Source organism: Dasypus novemcinctus, chromosome 4 (genome assembly GCF_030445035.2).
Source record: "Dasypus novemcinctus isolate mDasNov1 chromosome 4, mDasNov1.1.hap2, whole genome shotgun sequence".
In the NCBI taxonomy this organism is placed as follows: domain Eukaryota; kingdom Metazoa; phylum Chordata; class Mammalia; order Cingulata; family Dasypodidae; genus Dasypus; species Dasypus novemcinctus.
The window spans coordinates 58,069,942-58,091,634 of NC_080676.1; the positions used below are offsets into that span (position 1 = coordinate 58,069,942).

Consider the following 21,693-nt stretch of genomic DNA (forward strand, 5'->3'; position numbering starts at 1 on the left):
GTTCTGAGGCTGTGAAAATGTCCAAAAGTAAGACATTATCAGAGAAGCTGTCTCACTGAAGGTCAGCTGCTGGTGATCCTAGACTCCTGTCACATGGCATGGCACAATGGTGGCTCTGCTTTCTCCTCCAGGCCATGTGGCTTTCAGCTTCTTGTTTTCCATGGACTTTCCCTCTCAGGGTCTTTTTACATGTCTCTGTGCTTCATTGATTCCAATATCCTGCCTCCGGGACATTTCTCTCAGCCTCTCAGGTTTTCTCTCAGCTCTGTTTCTCTCCTCTCCTCTGGGCCTTGTTGCTGGTCCTACATCAGGCTGCTCCATCTGTGGCTTTTGTCTCTCCCAGGTTCATTGATTTCTGGCAGCTACTGTGACTGAGACTTTTTTCCTATGTGTCTCTGCATGTTGCTCCAGTATATAAACGACTTCAGTAAAAGGATTAAGATCAACCCTGCGTAATGTCCTCCTAAAGTGATCTAATCAAAAGGAAGGTCCCTTAACTAAATCTAACCAAAAGGTTCCATTTACAATTGGTTTACATGCACAGGAATGGATTAGCTCTAAGGACATGATCTTCTGGGATCCATCCAGCTTCAAATGTCACAAGGGGCCACTGATTACTCACCTGCAACTTGTCCTGCTGCCTCCTGTGGAACATGAGAAGGTCTTCAGTGGACTGCACACATCTGGGCATTTCTGTCTTGGCCAAGCAGTCCCCAAATGTCTGGAGCATCTGGGCGGTGGTCTTCACTGTCAAGGCAAAGTTTTCAATGGCCTGGAAGATCAAGAAATCACAACAATGTAAAGAGATTAACACTTACCAGCATGTTCTCTCAACAGAAGAATAGTAGACCTAGCCACCATTTCCTGAGTACCTGCACATGTCCTGCACTGTACTTGGTGCCATAGTGTCTATCATCTCAGTAATCTTATGTGGAAGGTCTTTATCCCCATTTTATAGACAAGGAAACTAAAATGCCACTAGGTTCAGAGAAATGCCCAAGATCATATTGCTAGTAAGGATGGGAAGCAGGGTTCAACTGAGGTCAGCTGCTTCAAGCTTGGGGCTCCATTCATTACCATAAGAATACTCAATATTAAATCTACCTCGGGATTTACCCTAGGGGAAATGCTGAAAGAGTGGGATCACCCAATCTTTCCTCTAAATAGCCTCTGCTTCTCTTCTAGGGCCTACATTCCTCTCTCAAAACCCTCGCTGCCTGACACGCTGAGAAGCTTGTTAAATACTACTTAGAGGATATGACAATTGAGGAAAAAGACCTACACAGTGGTTAAATCACTAGGGACCTTCAAAAGAGTTATTTCTGTCAGATGTGGGGAGGTGTTGGTGGACCTCTACCTTTCATTTCCCCTTTATCAGAAAGTTGTCTGTCCTCTATCCTTTCCACTAAGGACCATACTCTGCCATTAGATGCATGCATGCTAATGGTTAGTGGCTTCTCAGCTAATATCGCAGTGAGATATCTGTATTTTAGCAGTATTTTAGGAGACACGTGACCTAGAAGAAGACAATCAGAGGAGTTATTTGAAGGTAGATGGCCTTTCAGAACCCTACAAATCCCCCCACCCAGACTGCTACTGCCAAGCAGTCTCTTTTCCTCAGATAATTTTGACCCTGAAGGGCAAGTACAATGTCACATTCACCTATGTATGCCGGTTGCCTGTGACACTGTAGGTGATCTATAAAGAACTGCTAAATGGGTGAATGGCAAGATCAAAGAGGCCAAGCCTAACTTGCAATTAGGAAAAAATGACCTCTGTGCCTGCACTGTTAAAGAACACTTCTGAAAACCCAAACCCACACCATATAGGATACATGAGATCTGAGGTGACCCTCTCTCCATGTCAGAGGGCAGGGCTGAGGCAGGCGTGACGAGGCTTCCGAAGCACGGCATACCTCCACCTACCTCCTGATCCCAAAGTCCCCTATTTCGACCATTTTCATATTTGAAGGATTGCTGTAGGTGGGATCTCCCCTATTAGCACAAGTATTTGTACAGCCACAACCTTGAACAACATAGTCCAATGGGCTGAAAAGTCAGACACTTATATGCAAATCTTCCTTTCAGGTACATCAAAGTTTTATTACATTGACATAATCAAACATTTATACAAGATATTCATTCATCTGTATTTACCAATGGCCTAAGATTAATAACATATAAAAACCCCTAACATATCAGAAGAATTAGAAGGAAATAAAAGATTAGTAAACATTTTGCTTTATATGCACTCTCTTCTAATGCATCTTAATGATGTTATTATCACCCTCCATTCTATAAATGAGGAACATGAAGCACATTGAGTAATTTTCTCAAAGTCATGTAAAAAATAAATGGCAGAACTAGGATTTTAATCCAGATAATCTGGCTCCAGGGTCAGCATTCTTAGTCATTATGCTATGGAACCTCTTGGCAGTCAAAACTAGATTTAAGAAACGGGAAAAGACCTTGGCCTTGAGAGGTGAAGATCTGAATAGAGTCCAGATTCTGATCCTGTCTAACAGTGTGTCTTTAACCTATGCCTACTTTTGAGTCCCAGTGTCTTCCTTTGAAAAATAGGGATAATGATGTGTTTTTGCATGTTTTTTGTTTTGTTTTGTTTTTGAGGATAAAAAGGAAGAACAAATATGAAAGGATCTTGGGGAGAGGAGAACTCCTTGCAAGAGTAATAATAATAATAATAACAACAACAGTAACAACTCAGAGGGTCAGGCATGAGGCTAATTTGAAGTTGAAGTCTGGCAAGGGAACAAGAAGAAGAAACGAAATGTCAGAGTGACAGGGTTCAGTCTTGGCTCTGCCATATGTGACCTAAAACTCAACTATAAAATGATGTAGACATTGTGCAAGATCCTTTCAAGCTCTAACAGCTAGTGAGTTTGTGGTTCCTCAAAGCTCTGTGTTTCCCAGGACCATCCTTGTCTGATACTTCAGGCATGGCCAAGAAATATTTGTTGAATGAAACAATCTCAAAGTTCCACAGTATAGGCAAATAATGAATCACAAGGGAAATGAGAAAGTATTTTGAGATGAATGAATATGAAGATACAACCTATCAAAATGTAGGCGATACAGCTGAAGTAGTGCTGCAAGGGAAATTTATAGCTGTAAATGTCAACATTAAATAAGAGGAAAAATCTCAAATCAATAACCTAAAATTTTACCCTAAGAAACAAGAAAAAAAAAAAAACTACATCCAAAGCCAGCAGAATGAAGAAAATAATAAAAATTAGATACAAAATTAATAGAATAGAGAATAGAAAAAATTTGAGAAAATCAATGAAACTAAAAATTGATTTTTTAAAAGATCATAAAACTAATAAACTGTTAGCTAGAATGACCAAGAAAAAGTCGCAAATTATGAAAATCTAGAATAAATGTGAAAATATTACTATCAATTTTACAAAATAAAAAGAATTATAAGGGAGTATTAAGAAAAAAATTATACCAACAACTTAACTTATGTGAAATGGACAAATTCCTAGAAAGATAAAAACTACCAAAACTCATCAAGAAGAAATTGAAAATCTGAATAGACCTATAACAAGTAAAGAGATCAAATTAGTCATCAAAAACTACCTACAAACAAAAGTCTGGGTATAGGTGGCTTTACTGGCAAATTCAAACAAACACATAAAGAATTAATGAGTTTTTCTCAAATTTTACCAAAAAAATAATAGAGGAGGGAATACTTCCCAACCCCTTCTATGAGGCCAGTATTACACTGATAGAAGACCAACCAAAGACATCACAGGGGAAAAAACAACAATCCAAAAACTAAAGACTAATATCTCTTATGAATATAGATGCAAAAATCCACGACAATATACTAGCAAACTGTACATATATGTTTTGTTTGTTTTGTTTTTCAGAAGCAGGCATACTTTATTGAGTAAAAATCTCAATGAGGGCTATCAGGAGCTTGGGATGTTGGCAGATATCCCAAATACGAAGATTATATACCATAACCATGTAAGGTTGGTTTAACATCCAAAAAATCAATTAATACAATATATCTTATCAATATAATAAAGAACAAAAGCCACATGATCATCTCAATAGAGACAAAAAAGTATTTGGCAAAATGCCTTTCATATTAAAAACACATGACACATTAGAAATAGAAGTCAACTTCTTAAAACTGAGAAAGGGCAGCTACAAAATCCTATACCTAGCATCACACTCAATGGTGAAAAACGGAATGAACCAGAAACAAGGCAGATATCTACTCTTGCCACTTTTATTCAATATCATACTGTAAATTCTAGCCAGGGTAATTAGGCAAGAAATGAAATAAAGGCATTCAGATTAGAAAGAAAGAAGTAAAATTATCTCTATTTGCAGGCGGCATGATCTATACATAGAAAATCCTAAGGAATATACACATACATACATACATCCCGCTCCACATACACACATTATTAGAGCTGACAAATGAGTTTGGGAAGGTTGCAAGATAGAAGGTCAATACACAAAAATCAATTGTATTTCTATACACTTGCAAAGAACAATCTGAAAATGAAATTAATAAATAAATTCCATTTACAATAACATTTAAAAGAATGAAAATACTTAGGAAAAAATTTAATAGAAGAAGCATAGTACTTGGACAAGGAAAACTACAAAACATTGTGGAAATAAGTTAAAGATCTAAATAAATATAAAGTCATTTCATGTTTATGGATCAGAAGACTTAATCTTATTAAGAAGATAATACTACCCAAACTAATCTATAGATTCAACACAATCCTTATCAAAATCCCCAATGGCTTCTTTGCAGAAATTGAGAAGCTGATACTAAAACTCATATGGGAATGCAAGGGACCCAGAATAGCTAAACAATCTTGAAAAAGAACAAAATTGAATTAAATGAAGAAAATAATATCTTTCAACAAATGGGACAAGTTGTTATCCAGATGGAGAATAACGAAGTTATATCCCTACTTTACACAATATCCATAAATCAACTCAAAATCAATCAGACACCTAAATATTAGAACTAACTATAAAATATTTAGAAGAGGAAACAATCAGCAAGATGGTGGCAAAATAAGGCGCTCTAAGAGTCAGCTTGTGCTAGACGGCATTTAGTAATCACCCAGAGCTATCTAAAGCACCTACGTGGGGGCTCCAGGAGACCATAAGATCATCCTACAACATTCTTGAAAGAATGGAAGGAGGAGACTGCCCATCTACAGAGAAGATTCATGAGTAAAGCATTCCATGGCTTCCCAAAATAGACTTTAAAAGACACTAACAATTTGCAATCTAAGGAGGAAATCAGGGAAAAAATTCCATTTACAATATCGACTAAAAGAATCAAATATTTAGGAATAAAGTTAACCAATGATGTAAAGCACTTGTATTCAGGGAAGTGTTTATAGCTGAAGTGATTGGGTTCCCGTCTACCATATGGGAGGTCCAGAGTTCAATTCCCAGGGCTTCCTTGTGAAGGCAAGTTGGCCTGCATGGCGAGCTGGCCCAAGCAGAGAGCTGGCCCATAAGAAGTACTGGTCCACGTGGCAAGCTGTCCTGAGCAGAATGCTGAACTCCGCAGGAGTGCTGGCCCACGTGGCAAGCTGGCCTGAGCAGAGAGATGGCACAGCAAGATGACACAACAAAAAGAGACACAGAGGAGAGACAATAAGAGACACAGCAGACCAGGGAGCTAAGGTGGCACAAGAGATTGAGTGCCTTTCTCCCACTCTGAAAGTTCCCAGAATCAGTTTCTAGTGCAGCCTATAGAGAAAACGTGCAGACATAGAAAAATGCACAGTGAAAGAAATCAGAAGACAATGAGGTGGGGGGGGGGGGGGGGGATAAATAAAGAAATAAATCTTTAAAAAAAACTACTTGTATTCAGAAAACTACAATTTATTGTTAAAAGAAATAAAAATAGACCTTAATAATTGGAAGACTATTCTGTGCTCATGGATTGGAAGACTAAATATTAAGACATCAATTCTACTCAAATTGATATACAGATTCAATGCAATCCCAATAAAAATTCCACCAGCATTTTAAAAATAAATGTAAAACAAAACCATCAAATTAATTTGGAAGTTAGGTAAGGGGTCCCAAATAGGCAGAAAAATCCTTAAAAGGAAAAGCGAAGTTTTCCACTTCCAGACTTAAAGTCATGTTACCTAGCGACAGTGGTAAAAACAGCATGGTCTAGCATAAAGATAGACACATAGACCAATGAGACCAAACTGATGGTTCAGAAACAGACCCTCACATCTATGGTCAAGTGATTTTTGACTAGCCTGTCAAACCCAGCCAGCTGAGGCAGAACAGTCTATTCAACAAATGGTGCTGGGAAAACTGGATATCCATAGCCAAAAGAAATAAAAAGGCCCCCTATCTCACACCTTATACAAAAATTAACTAAAAATGTATCAAAGACGTAAATATAAAACCATAAAGCTTCTAGAAGAAAATGTAGGAAAACATTTTCAAGACTTGGTGGTAGGTAGTGGATTCTTAAAGGAAACAAGAGGAAGGCTGAGAAGGACTACTGATGCTTAATGCATGCAGAAGTTTTAATTAACTTTACTGTAAAGTGTGGAAATGTATAGAGCTGATGGTAACATTATATAGTGAGTAAATGCTGGTTTATAAATGGGAATGTGGCTGGAAAGGGTATTTGAGGGATGTAAAAGTCAATTGAAAGAAAGCTAGAGAATATTCTAGGGACTGAATAATACAGGGGTGGATGAAAATTGTGGTTGCAAGAAATCTATTTTTGGTTTATTTTTAAATTTCCTATTTTTTTAAAAAAACACAAAACATTAAAATATAAAAACAAGGTGAATTCTCTTATGTAATAAAATAAACATAGTTCAGGTCTTCATCAGTGTTTCAAAACTGATGGATAAAGAAAGAGAGGGCTGAAGCTGCAAGTGTTTAACCACCTAGCTACCATCAGAGTGGTGAAGAGAATATCTGATTTTCCCAGAAAACCTAATCTCTTCAAAGGAGTTAAGGAAATAGGGGAAAGGGAATGAGAATTTTATATAGAACCACTTATTTGGTAGCATTTAACCTCATGTTTTTCCCATATACTGACCCTTCTAATTTATCATAATGACCACCAATATGAGTAAGTAGGGAAAATGGTCTAGAAATGAAAATCCCTACATAGTAGGGGTTTTCACAGGCATTATATCACCTGTTCACCACAACAAGCTTTCAGGTAGCTTTTGTCAGTCCAGGGTTTTTCAACAGTGGTGCTATTAAAATTTTGGGTAGGATAATTCTTCATTGAGGAGAGCTGTCTTGAGCATTATAGGATGTTAAGCAGCATCCCTGGCCTTGACCCAAAAGATGTCAGTAGTATCCTCCCTCCAGAGCTGTGACTACAAAAAATATATCAAGGCAATGATAAGTATACTCTGGGGGAAAATGCTGACAATATTTAAATGCAGCTTGGTCTGACTTCAAAATCTATACTCATTAGTGCGTCTCACTCTTGTCTGTACCTGAGAATTATCTAAAGAGTTTTGTGAAACACTAATGTTTGGGACCCATCCCATATCAAGTAAATTAATTTCTCTGTGGTATAGCAGGATATTGATATTTTTGAAAACTCCCTAAGTCAAGTCTTCCCAAACTCCAATGCCAGGATGTGGTGAGGTGAAGGCAGTCAGCAGGAGAAGCCTTAAGCCTTTACCCTTCCACCATATTTCTTCCCCAGCCTATGGAAAACCCAACCTTCCCAACAGTTGATCTTTAGTTCTCCCATCCTCTGGGAAATAAGGAAAGACTCTGAAAAGGCACAAAAGTTAGTACTCACAGTTCGATGATTTATCCACTGACTATGGCGATAATCCAAAGACCCCCCCAGTTCTTGTGTTAGTTGGCTTTTGTCAATGTAGCCATGAAGGTCAGAAACAGAGTTTAATGTGATTATCTGTAAGTAAAAAACATTAATACATTCCTTACAATTAAATAGTAGCTCATTTAGATCCTGCTGTTATTTAAACAGTACTGCCGCTTTGTGTCATCAAGCTTTACACCCAAAGATAGCTACTACATCCAGGAGATATTTTAACCTCCCTTCCTATTTATTCTCCTTCGACTGAGGAATATCAAATGTTTTAGTTTGCCAGGGATGCTATAACAGATATGACAAATTGGCTGGCTTAACCAAGAATTCGTTGGTTCACAGATTTGGAGGCTAGAAGTCCACAATCCAGATGCTGGCAAGGCATGCTTCTCTGAAGACCGCCGTGTTCTGGTGGTAGCTTGTCGACAATCCCTGATGTTCTCTGGCTTGTAGATGCAGCTCTGCCTCTGTCACATGGCCTTCTGTGTCTTTGTATCTCCTCCTCTGGTTTCTACTAGTTGACTGTGTCCAAATTTTTCCTCTGCTTATAAGGATTTCAGTTATATTGGATTGAGCCCCACCCTGATTCAATTTGAACTTAACATCTTCAAAGATCCTATTTACAGATGAGTTCAACCCACAGGACAAGGGATTAGGACTTGAACATGTCGTTATGGGGGACAGGATCCAATCTACCACACCACAGCACTGCATAGTCTGTCACAAAATGGTGACTAGGATCAGGGAGCTAACCTCTAGACTACCTGGAAGCCAAGTCTTGCTTGGGGTGAATTTCTATCCAAAAAGGTCCCAGGCTAGGTATACTCTTTAGGTCCTGTGCTGGTTTGAGTCTTTTGTGGACCCCAGAACATCCTGTTCTTTTTTTTTTTTTTTTACTCTTCCCCTCCCCTGCCCTGCTGTTTTTTTGCTGTCTGTGTCCATTTGCTGTGTGATCTTCTGTATCTTTTCTCTTTTTGTCTTTCTTGTCTTTCTCCTCTAGGATCACCAGAATTTGATCCTGGGGACCTCTGATGTCCAGAGAGGTTCCCTATCAATTACACCACCTCAGTTCCTGGTCTCTGCTGTGTTTCACCTTGACTCTCCCCTTTGTCTCACTTTTGTTGTGTCATCGTCTTGCTGTGTGACTCACTTGTGTGGGCACTGGCTCACTGTGTTGGCACTCAGATTGTTGTGTGGGTACTCGGCTCGCCACGTGAGGGTACTGGCTCGCCACATGGGCACTGGCTCACCATGCAGACACTCACATCGGCACTCAATTCACCACACGGGCACTTGCACGGGCACTTGGCTCACCACACAGGCACTCATGTGGGCACTTGGCTCACCATGCAGGCACTCATGCAGACACTCGGTTCACCACATGGGCGTTCAGCTTGCCACACAGGCACCCGTCTCTTCACATGGGCACTCGGCTCACCACGTGGACACTCAGCTTACCCTGCGGGTACCCACATGGGCACTTGACTTGCCACATGGGCACTGGCTCAACACAGGCATGCTTTCTCTTCTTCTTTTTCACCAGGAGGCCCCAGGGATTGAACCTGGGTACTCCCGTATGGTAGGCGGGGCCTTATCACTCGAGCCACATCTGCTTCCTGCCACATCCACTTCCCAATATCCTGTTCTTAAAGTGAACATATTCCCCTGCCTGTAAACCTATTGTTGATGGGATCTTTTGGTTAGATCACTTCATTCATTGATTAAATGCGAGACCCAGGGTGATCTTAATCCTCTTATCAGAGTCCTTTATAAACAGATGACTAAAAGCAAAAGACACAGAGAAAAGCAGCATATGAAATAAAGAAGGCCTAAGAGGCTAAGAGAGGGGTCCGGGAGGCTGGATCAGCAGAGCACAAAGGCTAGGAAAGAGCCCCTCCACCCTGCCCCGAGAGGCTCAAAGACAGGAGGTCTGCAGAAGAGGGGAGAGACAAGCCGTCTGCCTGATCACCTGCAGCTGAGCTCAGGGAGAAAACACCCAGACTGGCAGAGTCAAGTCACAATTGTGTCTTAGCACATGGAAGGAGTCCAGGATCATCAGCAGCTGACCTTCGGTGAGACAGCATCTCTGATGATGTCTTGATTTGGACATTTTCACAGCCTCAGACCTGTAAGCTTTTAACCTAATAAATTCTCATTATAAAAGACAACCCATTTCTGGTATCTGGCTCCCATCAGATTTTAGCAAATTAAAACAGCCACCAAAATCAAGTGTGCGCAGAGACCTAAAAATCTATGATGAGCCCAATAAGGGTGGCCTGGTGAATACCAAAACAAAATTAGAATATGACACTCTCCTAAGGGTATGTATTGAAAAGATTCACTGCGCTGATGTACCCACTCAACAATCTCCAGTAGGAAGAATGTCACAATACCCACTTTCCTAGTATGGAGCAGATTTGGAAGTAATAGGGAACAGGTTTTTATAAACTAATGAACACCCCAGAATGCCCACACATCTAGAGGAAGGTGACATTCCAAACTGCCACTTTTCACTCCTCCCAGCAGCCACGACAGGATGTGGTCCTGGTTCTCTTTCCCAGGAACTGAACCCCCCCTTCCCTCCTAACCAGAGGCGAGGACTCCTCACCATTAGACTTCTATCTCGGAAGCATACCCATCTTACGTCTTTAACTAATGATATTACATTTCCTGATTCCCTGCTAATTATTTTGAAAATTGATTCTTAGCCATAGGACACAAGAATACAGATTTTCTTTGATTCCATAATATTAGTCAAGTGATAATTCCAGTGTGGAATGAAAGGAATATATGTAAGGGCTCAAAGTCTATAGATGAAAACAAAATTATAAGCAAAATTGATTTATTCATCCAACAAATATGTATTGAACTTCTAATAAATGCCAGACACTGGGGGATAAAAAAGGAAATAGGACAGGTCCCTTCAAGGAATGTACAGTTTGTTAGGATTTGATGATTACTATATATCTTTAAGGTCATTCACCACCAAAAGGAAACAGAGCTTCTCAGAGAAATTGTTAATTACAGGGCTGGGTCAGGGCATGTTTAAGATGAGTCTGGAGAATCTTATTAGCACAGAAAGTGTGACAGTTTGAATTTGGTGAACCCCCAAAAGAGAAAGCTTTATGTTTTTTAACTAATCTGTTCATGTGGGCGTGAGACCTACCTGATTAGACTACATCACTGAGGCATGACTCAGGTCAAGTCTCTGCCCTCTTTCTGCGTCTGATAAAAAGAGAGACATGGGAAAAGGGAGCCACCATTTTGGTTGCACTGGAAAGCATTATAATGTATTTAAGAAACTGTACAAAATCTGGACTAGGGGGTCATTGGGCTCATTGTCAAAACTGGAATACAGATGTAGATTAGGTAAATCTTAAAGGTATCAATATTATATTTACTTGAACCAATAATAGTACTGTGGTTATATAAGAGAAAACATCTATCTTTAAGAATAAGGGAAAAGGACTTTGGCCCAGTGGTTAGGGCGTCCGTCTACCATATGGGAGGTCCGCGGTTCAAACCCCGGGCCTCCTTGACCCGTGTGGAGCTGGCCACGCACAGTGCTGATGCGCGCAAGGAGTGCCTTGCCACACAGGGGTGTCCCCCGCGTGGGGGAGCCCCACGCGCAAGGAGTGCGCCCCTGAGGAAAGCCGCCCAGCGTGAAAAGAAAGTGCAGCCTGCCCAGGAATGGCGCCGCCCACACTTCCCGTGCTGCTGATGACAACAGAAGCGGACAAAGAAACAAGACGCAGCAAATAGACACAGAAAACAGACAAACAGGGGAGGGGGGGGGGGGGGCGGAATTAAATAAATAAATAAATCTTAAAGTCATAATGATGCAACTTACGTGGTTCCGGGAAAAAATATGTGTGTATGTGTGCATGTACATGTGTATGTATTATATATATGTAGACAGCAATTATATTCAAATGGAGAGAGACAAACAAATAAATAATAATAAATAATAATAAAGCAAATGGGGATAAAATATTAACAGGCGAATGAATTTGGGAAAAGTGCATGGGATATTTTTTTTTCTCCCCCTTCTCACCATTCTGATTTTTTTTCTTTTTTTTAGGATTTATTTGTTTCTTTCCCCTTCCCACCCCATCCCCTCCCACCCCCCCAGTTGTCTGCTCTTGTGTCCATTCACTGTGTGTTCTTCTGTGTCCACTTGCATTCTCGGCAGCATTGGGAATCTGTGTCTCTTTTTGTTGCATCATCTTGCTGCGTCAGCTCTCCATGTGTGCAGCACCACTCCTGGGTGTGCCGCGCTTTTTTCACGTGGGGCGGCCCTCCTTGCGGAGTGCACTTCTTACACGTGGGGCTCCCCTATGCAGGGGACACCCCTGTGTGGCACAGCACTCTTTGCACATGGCAGCACTGTGCATGGACCAGCTCACCACATGGGTCAGGAGGTCCTGGGTTCAAACCCTGGACCTCCTATATGGTAGGCGGACACTCTTATCAGTTGAGCCACTTCTGCTTCCCCATTCTTGTATTTTTTTGGGTTTTTTTTCAGCTGTCTGTGTCCATTTGCTCTGTGATCTTCTGTATCTATTTCTCTTTTTGTCTTCTCTTCTCATTTTTTCTCCTCTAGGATTCACCGGGATTCAATCCTGGGGACCTCTGATATGGAGAGAGGTTCCCTGTCAACCGCGCCACCTCAGTTCCTAGTCTCTGCTGTGCTTCACTTTGACCCTTCCCTTTCTTTCTCTTTTGTTGCATCATCATCTTGCTGCATGGCTCGTCACACAGGTACTGGCTTGCTGCACGGGCCTAGCTCACGGCATGGACATACCTTTACCAGGAGGCCCCAAGGATCGAAACTGGGTTCTCCCATGTGGTAGATGGAAATCCAATTACTTGAGCCACATCCGCTTCCCCATGGGATATTTTTTATGTTATTCTCACAACTATTCCATGAGTTTGAAATTATTTCCAACCAAAAATTAATAAAAACAAAAATATATATTAGAAACTGTTCTATATTACTATATATTTAATCATTTTTTCTATTTTTTATTTTTCAATTGAGCTATAATTTACATTAATAAAATGCTCAAATTTTAAGGATATAATGGTATAACTAGTTTTGACAAATGTATATACATATGTACCACCACCCAGTAAAGATACAGAATGTTTCTTCAGAAAATCCCCTTGTGCCTCCTTCCAATCAATCTCAACAACAACCCCTAATAGCAACACTGTTTGATTTCTACCACTGTAACTCATTTTTGTCTATACTTGAATTTTACGTAAAAGGAATACTAGAGTATATACTCTTTAATGTCTAGTTTCTTTCTCTCAAGAGAATATTTTTGAGATTCATCCATGTTGTTCCATATCTCAGTACTTCATTCCTTTTTAATGCTGAGTGGTATTCCATTACATGAATATGTAACAATTTTGCTATCCATTCACCAGTTGATGGGCATTCTTGTACATATCTTTTTGGAGACACATGTTTTCATTTCTTTTGGATGCATCACAGTGTAGGTATGTGTTTGACTTCATAAGGAACTGCCAACTGCTTTCCAATGTGGTTGTACCATACCCTACCACATTCGATGGCTGTAAAGTATTTTAGTGACTGAGTATACCATGATTTAATTAACCAGTCCTTTATTGTTGGGCATTATATTACTTCCAGTCTTTTGCTATTAAAAACACTTTGGTAATGAATATAATTGCACATGCAGTTTTGTGCACATGTAAGAATATCTGAAGAATAACTTTTATAGGGAGGCCAAAGAGTGTATACATTTAAATTTTTGATAGATACTTCCAATTAGTCCTTCATATTAGTCATTACCAATTTCATTCCTACCGAAAAAGTATGAGGGTGCATGTTTCTCCCACATCTTTTTGCTAAAATTATAGGCAAAAATTTGAACCTCATTGTATCCACAAAGTTGGTTTTAATTTTAATTCTACTGTTCCCTGTATTTCTGTCACCTCCATATTTCAAATCCTTATTTTCTTTCCCCTGTACTATTACACTTTATCTTTCTTATTCAATCTCTTTCTCCAGTCTGGGGCACTGGCTTCAGATTTCTATAAGCCCAGTACCAATTTACCCATGTCACTCCCTAACTCAAAAACCTTCACTAAATTCTCATGGCCTACTAATAAAACCAGACCCTTTATCCTCAAACTTAAGACCAAGTCCATGTTTCTGACCTTTTCTCCCAAAAGACTGGGACTCTGCCATGTCTCTCATATGAAGTGTATGCTTCCTGCCTCTCCATATCTAAACATGCTGTCCTCTCAATCCCAAGTGCTCTCTCTCTAAGGCTACCCTTGAGTTCCACCTTCCTTAGAAACCCAGATCAAATGCTGTCAAATGTTCTGTGATATCATTCCATTAGCAACATTTAATATGTGCCAAGTTAAAAATACAAAAGAAGCATGCACAAAGCTATTCATTGCATAACTAGTTGTAATAAAAATATTTGGAAATAACTCAAATGCCCATAAATAAGGCACTAGTTCAATAACAGATGGTACCTCCATGTGATGGAGTATGATGCAGCTGTAAAAAAGCATCAAGAGAATGGATGTGGCTCAAGTGGTTGAGCTCCCACCTCCCCCATGAGAGGTACCGGGTTCAGCTCCTGGTGCCTACTCAAAAAACAAAAATGAACAACAAATAAAACAAACAAAAAACCAACTCAGGGAAGTCAATGTGGTCCAGTGGTTGAGTGCCAGCTTCCCATATACGAGGTCCCAGATTCAATTTCCCATACCCCCCCCCCCCGTAAAAGCATCAAGACTATCTTTATAATATAACTATGGACTAACTCCAGTATATACTGCTAATTGAAAAAAGCAAAATGGAAAAAATTGTGTATAGTATATTTATGGAACACGAACAGTGAGTTTATCTAATAAAAAGTGAAGCATATAAATAGATATAGTTATTTGCTTATATTTTTAAGATTGGATAAACCATTCACTTAAAAATACTGTTTTCTATAGGGGAAGAAATTTTTAAGAATAGGTAAAATTTTAAGAATAGATAAACTATGCACTTAAAAATACTATTATCTACGAGGTAGAGGGCCAGAGATAGAAGTTAGTCACCTCTGATTATACTTTGTTTTGTAGATCTGGCTTTAGACCCTAGTAAATATTATACATAATTACAAAACAAAAATAAACTTTAGGCAGGGGACGGCTGGGCAGCGTTGAAGGCTCTTTGGGACAGCGCTGTTTCGGGGATTTTTGCTGGTTGGAAGGTGTCTGGACGTCAATTCGGTGGGAAGGGCCCACTGGATGGAATGTAGGCGAGTATGGACCATGATGTGGACCATTGTCTATGAGGTGCAGAGGTGCCCAAAGATGTACTTACCAAATCCAATGGATGTGTCATGATGATGGGAACGAGTGTTGTTGGGGGGGGAGAGGGAGGGGGGGGTGGGGATGAATGGGACCTCACATATATATTTTTAATGTAATATTATTACAAAGTCAATAAAAAAAAAAAGAAAAGGAAAAAAAAAATAAACTTTAAATAATTGAAAGCAAACTGGAACAAATAAACATAACTGTATATAGAGGTGATAGCATAACTACACAGAGAAGACTATACCAATTACTTTGAAACACAGTAAAAATTACTTTACTTCCCTAGTGGAATAGTTCCTATAGATAAAAAGAATTTCAAATATATTAAATTGCTTTAAGTATTCATATTTATATTATATTCAATTATAATATTGTCATTTAATGTAGATATTATTATTCTGAGACTACTGTGTATATACTGTGGGATAAAGCAGTAAGTAATTACCTTAATGTCACTAAGAACTGGGATTCTCTGCATGTGAGAAAAGATAGAGATGTAAGATAGATAAATTAGGTAAAAGCCTCCTAGTCTTGAATTTGATTTAGAAATATCAATATGAACTCAGGATTATTTTACTTTCTAAGGTATATATTTATTCTTTCTCTCTCCACTAAGAAGGCCCAGAAACAATGTCCACACGGTAGCACTAAAGAAAGACCTCTAGCACTCAGACTGTGATATCTACACCATTTCCCCCTAACAAAGTAAGTTAGAGAAAAATCTTATTCCAGGTACGGAGCAGGAAATGCACAAGGTGAGCCTGGAACACCTTGCCATGCTAGAAAGCAAGAAGACTACTAGGATAATGACAAAAGGACTCAATGATTAACTTGAATGGATTTTTAAATCCATGAGTCAGTAATGATGTGAAAAAGTGGGGGGAAAAATCACATTAGTCACTTTGTAAGATATTAGGTAACCAATTCAATATTTTGAAAACTAGTAAATAAAGGGAAAGAGCTAGCATTTATCATCTTCCCTAAATGAATTGTACCTTGGGGTACCCAAACACATGTCTCCTTATGAAAATACCCCAGCTGATAAATGAAGGAGAAATGAAAAAATTAGAATATCACTATTTTACCACTCCCAAAGAATTAAGAAGGATCTGGGTAATGATTACCAGCAGCTGCTAATGTCACAAAAAGAAAGAAAACCAGGCATCACGTGCCTCCTACTGAGAGTGCTCACTACCACCAATGAGGTAGTTTAGCCAAAAATTTGAACATAAATTCAATCATACCTTTAGATCTCATAATTAATTTACATGAAATACAGAGGACAGAAAATACATTAAATTAAACTATAGGGACATCGTCAGCAAAAACTAGACTATGAGAAACTCTTAGGGAAAATGAATTCTTTTTTTTTTAGCAAATAATTTGCAAGGAAAAGAAAAGAATGGGGAAGAAACCTACAGATTAAAGGAGAGCATTAGACATATCAACAAATTGTAATCTCTGGAACATACTTGAATTCTGATTCAAATAAACTATTTAAAAATGTATGGGGAAAAAATGTCTTAATCATGGGGAACGGATGTGGCTCAAATGGTTGAGTGCCTGCTTCCCACCTGGTAGGTCCTAGGTTCAGTTTCTGGTGCCTCCTAAAAGCAAAAGAAAACAAACAACATGCAAACAAACAAAATAACCAACTCAGGGGAGCTGATGTGGCTCAGTGGTTGAACATCAGCTTCTCACAAATGAGGTTCAGGGTTCAAAGCCCAGTCCTGATACCTCACCAAAAAAAAAAAAAAAAAGTATGAATCAGTTGAAGGAAGAATGCTGAGTGGATATTTTTTAATGTTAAGGAATCATGGAATCATTATTAATAATATATTAACAAAAGATTATGTGTAATTATTAACTAAAAATAAATATTACCTGTGATGTATATGTTATTAAAATATAAGTTGATAAGCATTAATAAATATTTCAACTGAAATTATATGGTGCCTGATACTTGCTTCAATATGATCTGGAAGGGGAAGGCTGTGGAAGAGAGTATAGATGAAACAAATTCGGCCTTGAGTTGAAATTTATTGAAGCTGGGTACTGGGTACATGGGGTTTCATCTTACTAGTCCCTTTACTGTGCATATGTTTTAAATTTTCATAATAAAAATAAAGCATACTGTGCATGTATTTATGTGTATGTATGCGCCAAGCACTCTGCTAGGCTCTGGGGAGATAAATTTTATAATGTGAACCATACCTTATGTAAACCCACCACAGTTAGCATGCTGCTGTGTACATGACAGAGGTTCAATAAATAATAGTTAGGCAACCGAAAAGTAGAAGGAAGGAGAGATAGACAGGCAGACAGACAAGGACTCTAATCAAATGGAGACACGATGAAAGGTCATGCTTACCGGCACTTTCATTTTAAATTCATCTCGGTAGTATTTAATGCCAATGTCAGTGAGTGTCCTCTGGATAAAACGGGATGGACGAAGGATGAATATGAGCTGCAAGTTTCCTGGAAACGCTACCTGGAAGGATCATGAAAAGTGTCAAGGGGAGAGAGAGCAAATGTCATAACCATTACCAAGATCTATTTTGGTCTTGTGGACCAAGTGTGGTCAAGTGGACACCATAGATGCCAAAGAATTAAAATACATTTCACAGGATGTCAGAGCTGGAAGAGACCCTGGAAGTCAGATTATCCAAATGCCTCCTTAAAAACTAAACCAAATCAAATAAACAAATAAACAAAATATTGTTCTTTTTCTGATTATAAAAATAATTCATACTCCACATAGAAAAATTGGGAAGTAAATAAGAGTATACATTAGAATAAGAAAGCTGCACATGATGTCACAACCACATTTAACATTTCAATTTATTTACTTCTAGGTGTAAGTATCTTTATAATAGTTAAACTCACTCTGTAGAAATATTTTGTAACCTGCCTTTTCACTTAATATTATACTGTGAGCTTTTATTCATGTTAATAAAAATTCTTTGGAAACATCATTTTTCATGGGTACATAATTTATTTAAGCAATCCTTTGTAGGTTTTCCATAGTTTACTATTATAAATACTACTGAAATAAAGATCATTATGCACTTTTGTTAGGAGAGATTCTTAGAAGAATTGCTGAGTAAAAGTGTCAGTGTTTTAAGGACTCTTGATGCACATTATTGCCACTTGCTTTAAGGAAGCATTGCCCTCATCTGGAGGCACAGCCCTGAGAAAGGAGATAACCCAGATCTATATAACTATCAAAATTGGAAACCCAAGTCTCCCATTGCCATGGATTTCCATTCTTCCAGTAGGTCCCAAAAGCAATATCTTCAGGTGATTGTTAAAAAAATAACCTAGTCTTCACCCTGGAAGATTCTGATTAATTAGGCATGGGATGGAGTCCAAGTATTTGTATTTTCAATAAGCACCTGAAGACATTCTGATAGGCATCCTGCTTTTGGGATCTGTGTACAACAGAAACTTTCACCCACAGAGTGGCCATTCTATTTCTGAAACGCATTATACTTAGGTATTATTCAAGTATTGTCTATGGACCCCAAGAAACCAGAACACTCAAAAAGGCCAGGCCCCAGAATGGTCATGGGCCCTGTCAACTGTCTAAATTCTCAGGGCATCAACCATGTTTGTAGTTATCCCAAAGATAAACTAGTAGCCACAACTAAACTAAGGGATAAATCTTTCCCTACAGTGGGAAGGGGCTCCTACTCCCCCCATCTTTGAAATGCAAGTTACTAAAGGGAAAAGTCTTGCATTTTGTTATCATGACAGGATAAATGAACTGAGATGTTATTTGTGTACTTGGATGAGGCTCTAAAAATCATCTGGGGAAGCGGACTTGGCCCAATGGATAGGGCGTCTGTCTAACACATGGGAGGTCCATGGTTCAAATCCTGGGCCTCCTTGACCCATGTGGAGCTGGCCCATGTGCAGTGCTGATGCGCGCAAGGAGTGCTGTGCCACGCAGGGGTGTCACCCGCATACGGGAGCCCCACGCACAAGGAGTGCGCCCCGTAAGGAGAGCCGCCCAGCGCAAAAGAAAGTGCAGCCTGCCCAGGAATGGTGCCGCACACACGGAGAGCTGACACAGCAAGATGACGCAGCAAAAAGAAACAGATTCCCGGGGCCACTGATAAGGATAGAAGTGATCACAGAAGAAAGCACAGCGAATGGACACAGAGAGCAGACAAGTGGGGGGGGGGGGGGGGTGGAGAAAGAGAAATAAATAAAAAATAAATCTTACAAATAAATAAATAAAATGAAATCATCTGAAGGGCTCTATGTGTGGTATCTGTATGTGTGACAGTCCCCTCAAGCTAACCTAGGTGAGCCTTCAAATGTCCCTCTCCCATCCCAACCTCGACACATATATTCCCACGCAACCACATCCCATCCTCTTGAACTAGTCTCAACTGCCCCAGGAGACCCAAACTCAGGCAGGAATGCTAATGCAAGTGGCTCTAGGCAGCTCTGCCTGCCCATGTGCTCTGCAAGGTCACAGGTTCACCCCTAAAGAGGAAGGATACATCTACTTGCTGAAAGGCAACAAACAGGCAACGAAATTAGACTAACAGGAAGGAAAAGGAAACCCATTCAAGGTTGTGCATTTTAATGCCAAAGGCAAGCACACCTCCAACCAAGTTACTTAAATAACATTTTGCCATTCTTCCCAATATATGAGAAATAATTTGAATACTGCAATGAAGACTGTCTTAGACTGGGTCACTCCCAAAGCAAACCCTAAGATAAGAATTTGGGTATGAGTAGTTTATTTGGATGGTGCTCCCACAAAGCACAGGGTGTGGGGATGTGAGGAGCAAATGTATCAATGAAGAGTTACTGCTGTGGGCAAGAGGGCTGACTCCCTCTGAGGCACTGTGTGGAACACAGCTAAGAATTGTCCCACAGAGGGTTGAGGAAGCTGGAATACGCATCCACCGACTCCCACAACTCCATTGTTGCAGGTCACTCCTGGGGCATTAAATTCCCAGCACTCCCTGCCTGCCCTCTTCAGTGATCAGAGAAGTCACCAAAGCAGAGAAACTGAGGAAGACTTTGACATGCTCAGAATTGTCTCCAGGTGACCTTAAAGTGGGATACGGGCAGGACACAGCAGCATCTGCTACAAGGACCTTACCAAAATTTGACATAAAATAATTTCTTTTCCCCATGAATTTAATATAAAATTATTGAATAGACAATTTAAATCACTTTTAGAATAATAGCAGAAAAATAAATATTTACAGCTATTCGTGTCAAAGATGCCTTTACGGAGCTCCATTTGTCCCTTCGTCTGTCGATAACGATGATGAATCCAATGCTGGCAGCCTCCACGCTGTAAAGAAGGGTGGTCAGCATCAGAGATCAGGTGAGACACATGAGCTATGTGTGGTTCGCACGGTGGAGAACACTCTACAGCTTCCATTGCACTCCAAGCTCCCTGTATAAACACCCCGCACCACACAAAGGAAGAACTGGGACCAATTTCCCTAAAAAAGGAACCAACTCTCTCGCCCAGTTGGAGTCTGGCAGCCTTAACAAAACATGAATATTTTGTCCCTTGAAGCCTCTCAAGGACTCTGTTTCTCACCGTCAAGTACATGAAAGGCCAAAGGAACACATGTGCATATGTCTGAAAGAAGATGAAAATGTCAGTAGGGTGTCACATGTTCCCAACGTAGGCAGAAGACCTCAAGGTTGAGCACTGCCGTCTTTCTACTCCCCAGGATGGCATTCATGGAGATATCAATAGCCTTCTCTAGAAGCCATTCCTACAGGTGTTCAAAAATAACACATGTCAATGGGAAAAACTAGCCCCTTCCAGTGCCTGGCCATAAACAGGCCAACAGATCATATGCATGAGAAGGTATCATTTTCATTAAGGCCATAAGGAAGCTGTTTGGTCTCCTTAAGTACTCATAAAATTCTCAAAACACACTTTGAAACTAAACTCCTAAAATTAGAAATGTTTTCTTCCCTCTCTTTGGGAGGAATTGTGGCATAAGGGAAACAGGAAAGGTTCAAACTTTAGTGCTTCCACCTCCTAGCACTGAGACTTCGGGAAAATCACCTAACCTCTCTAAAACTTGATTTCTTTATCTGTAAAATTGTACCATAAATAGTTAAGTGGTTAAAAGCACAAATTCTGGAGCCAGATTGCCTTAGAGTTGAATCATGAATTTATGTATGTATATATTTGGGTGGAAGTTTGCTTAATCTCTAGAGTTTTTCAGTTTCCTCATTTGTAAAGGAAAAATAATAATAGTACATACTTCATAGGGTTGATATGAGGATAAAATTAGTATGTATAAAATACTTAGAACAATGTTATAGCATTAAGTACCAACTACATTAATGATCATTTTTACATGCTTTTCATGGAGATTAAAAGAAATTGAGTGCATGAAAAGAAGCTGGCCCATAGTAAACCTTCAGTCATTCTCTCATTTGGATAAAAGGTAAACTTCATCCTAAAAAGAGTGTGTATGTAAATAAGGCAGAAGA

At 39.5% G+C, this 21,693-nt stretch overlaps 1 protein-coding gene across 4 annotated transcripts in view; it reads right to left on the bottom strand.

Annotated features, from left to right (window-relative positions):
- Window positions 1–21,693, bottom strand: part of MCF2L2 (MCF.2 cell line derived transforming sequence-like 2) — a 330,371-nt gene that overhangs the window by 175,218 nt on the left and 133,460 nt on the right. For all 4 annotated transcript variants that reach the window (XM_071214651.1, XM_058295404.2, XM_004464613.4 and 1 more), the window contains 4 exons: window positions 20,434–20,524; window positions 17,576–17,695; window positions 7,816–7,932; window positions 623–772 (listed from right to left, as the gene is read on the bottom strand). In XM_071214651.1, the coding sequence (XP_071070752.1) occupies window positions 623–772; window positions 7,816–7,932; window positions 17,576–17,695; window positions 20,434–20,524 (478 nt within the window). The remainder of the gene's footprint in view (window positions 1–622; window positions 773–7,815; window positions 7,933–17,575; window positions 17,696–20,433; window positions 20,525–21,693) is intronic.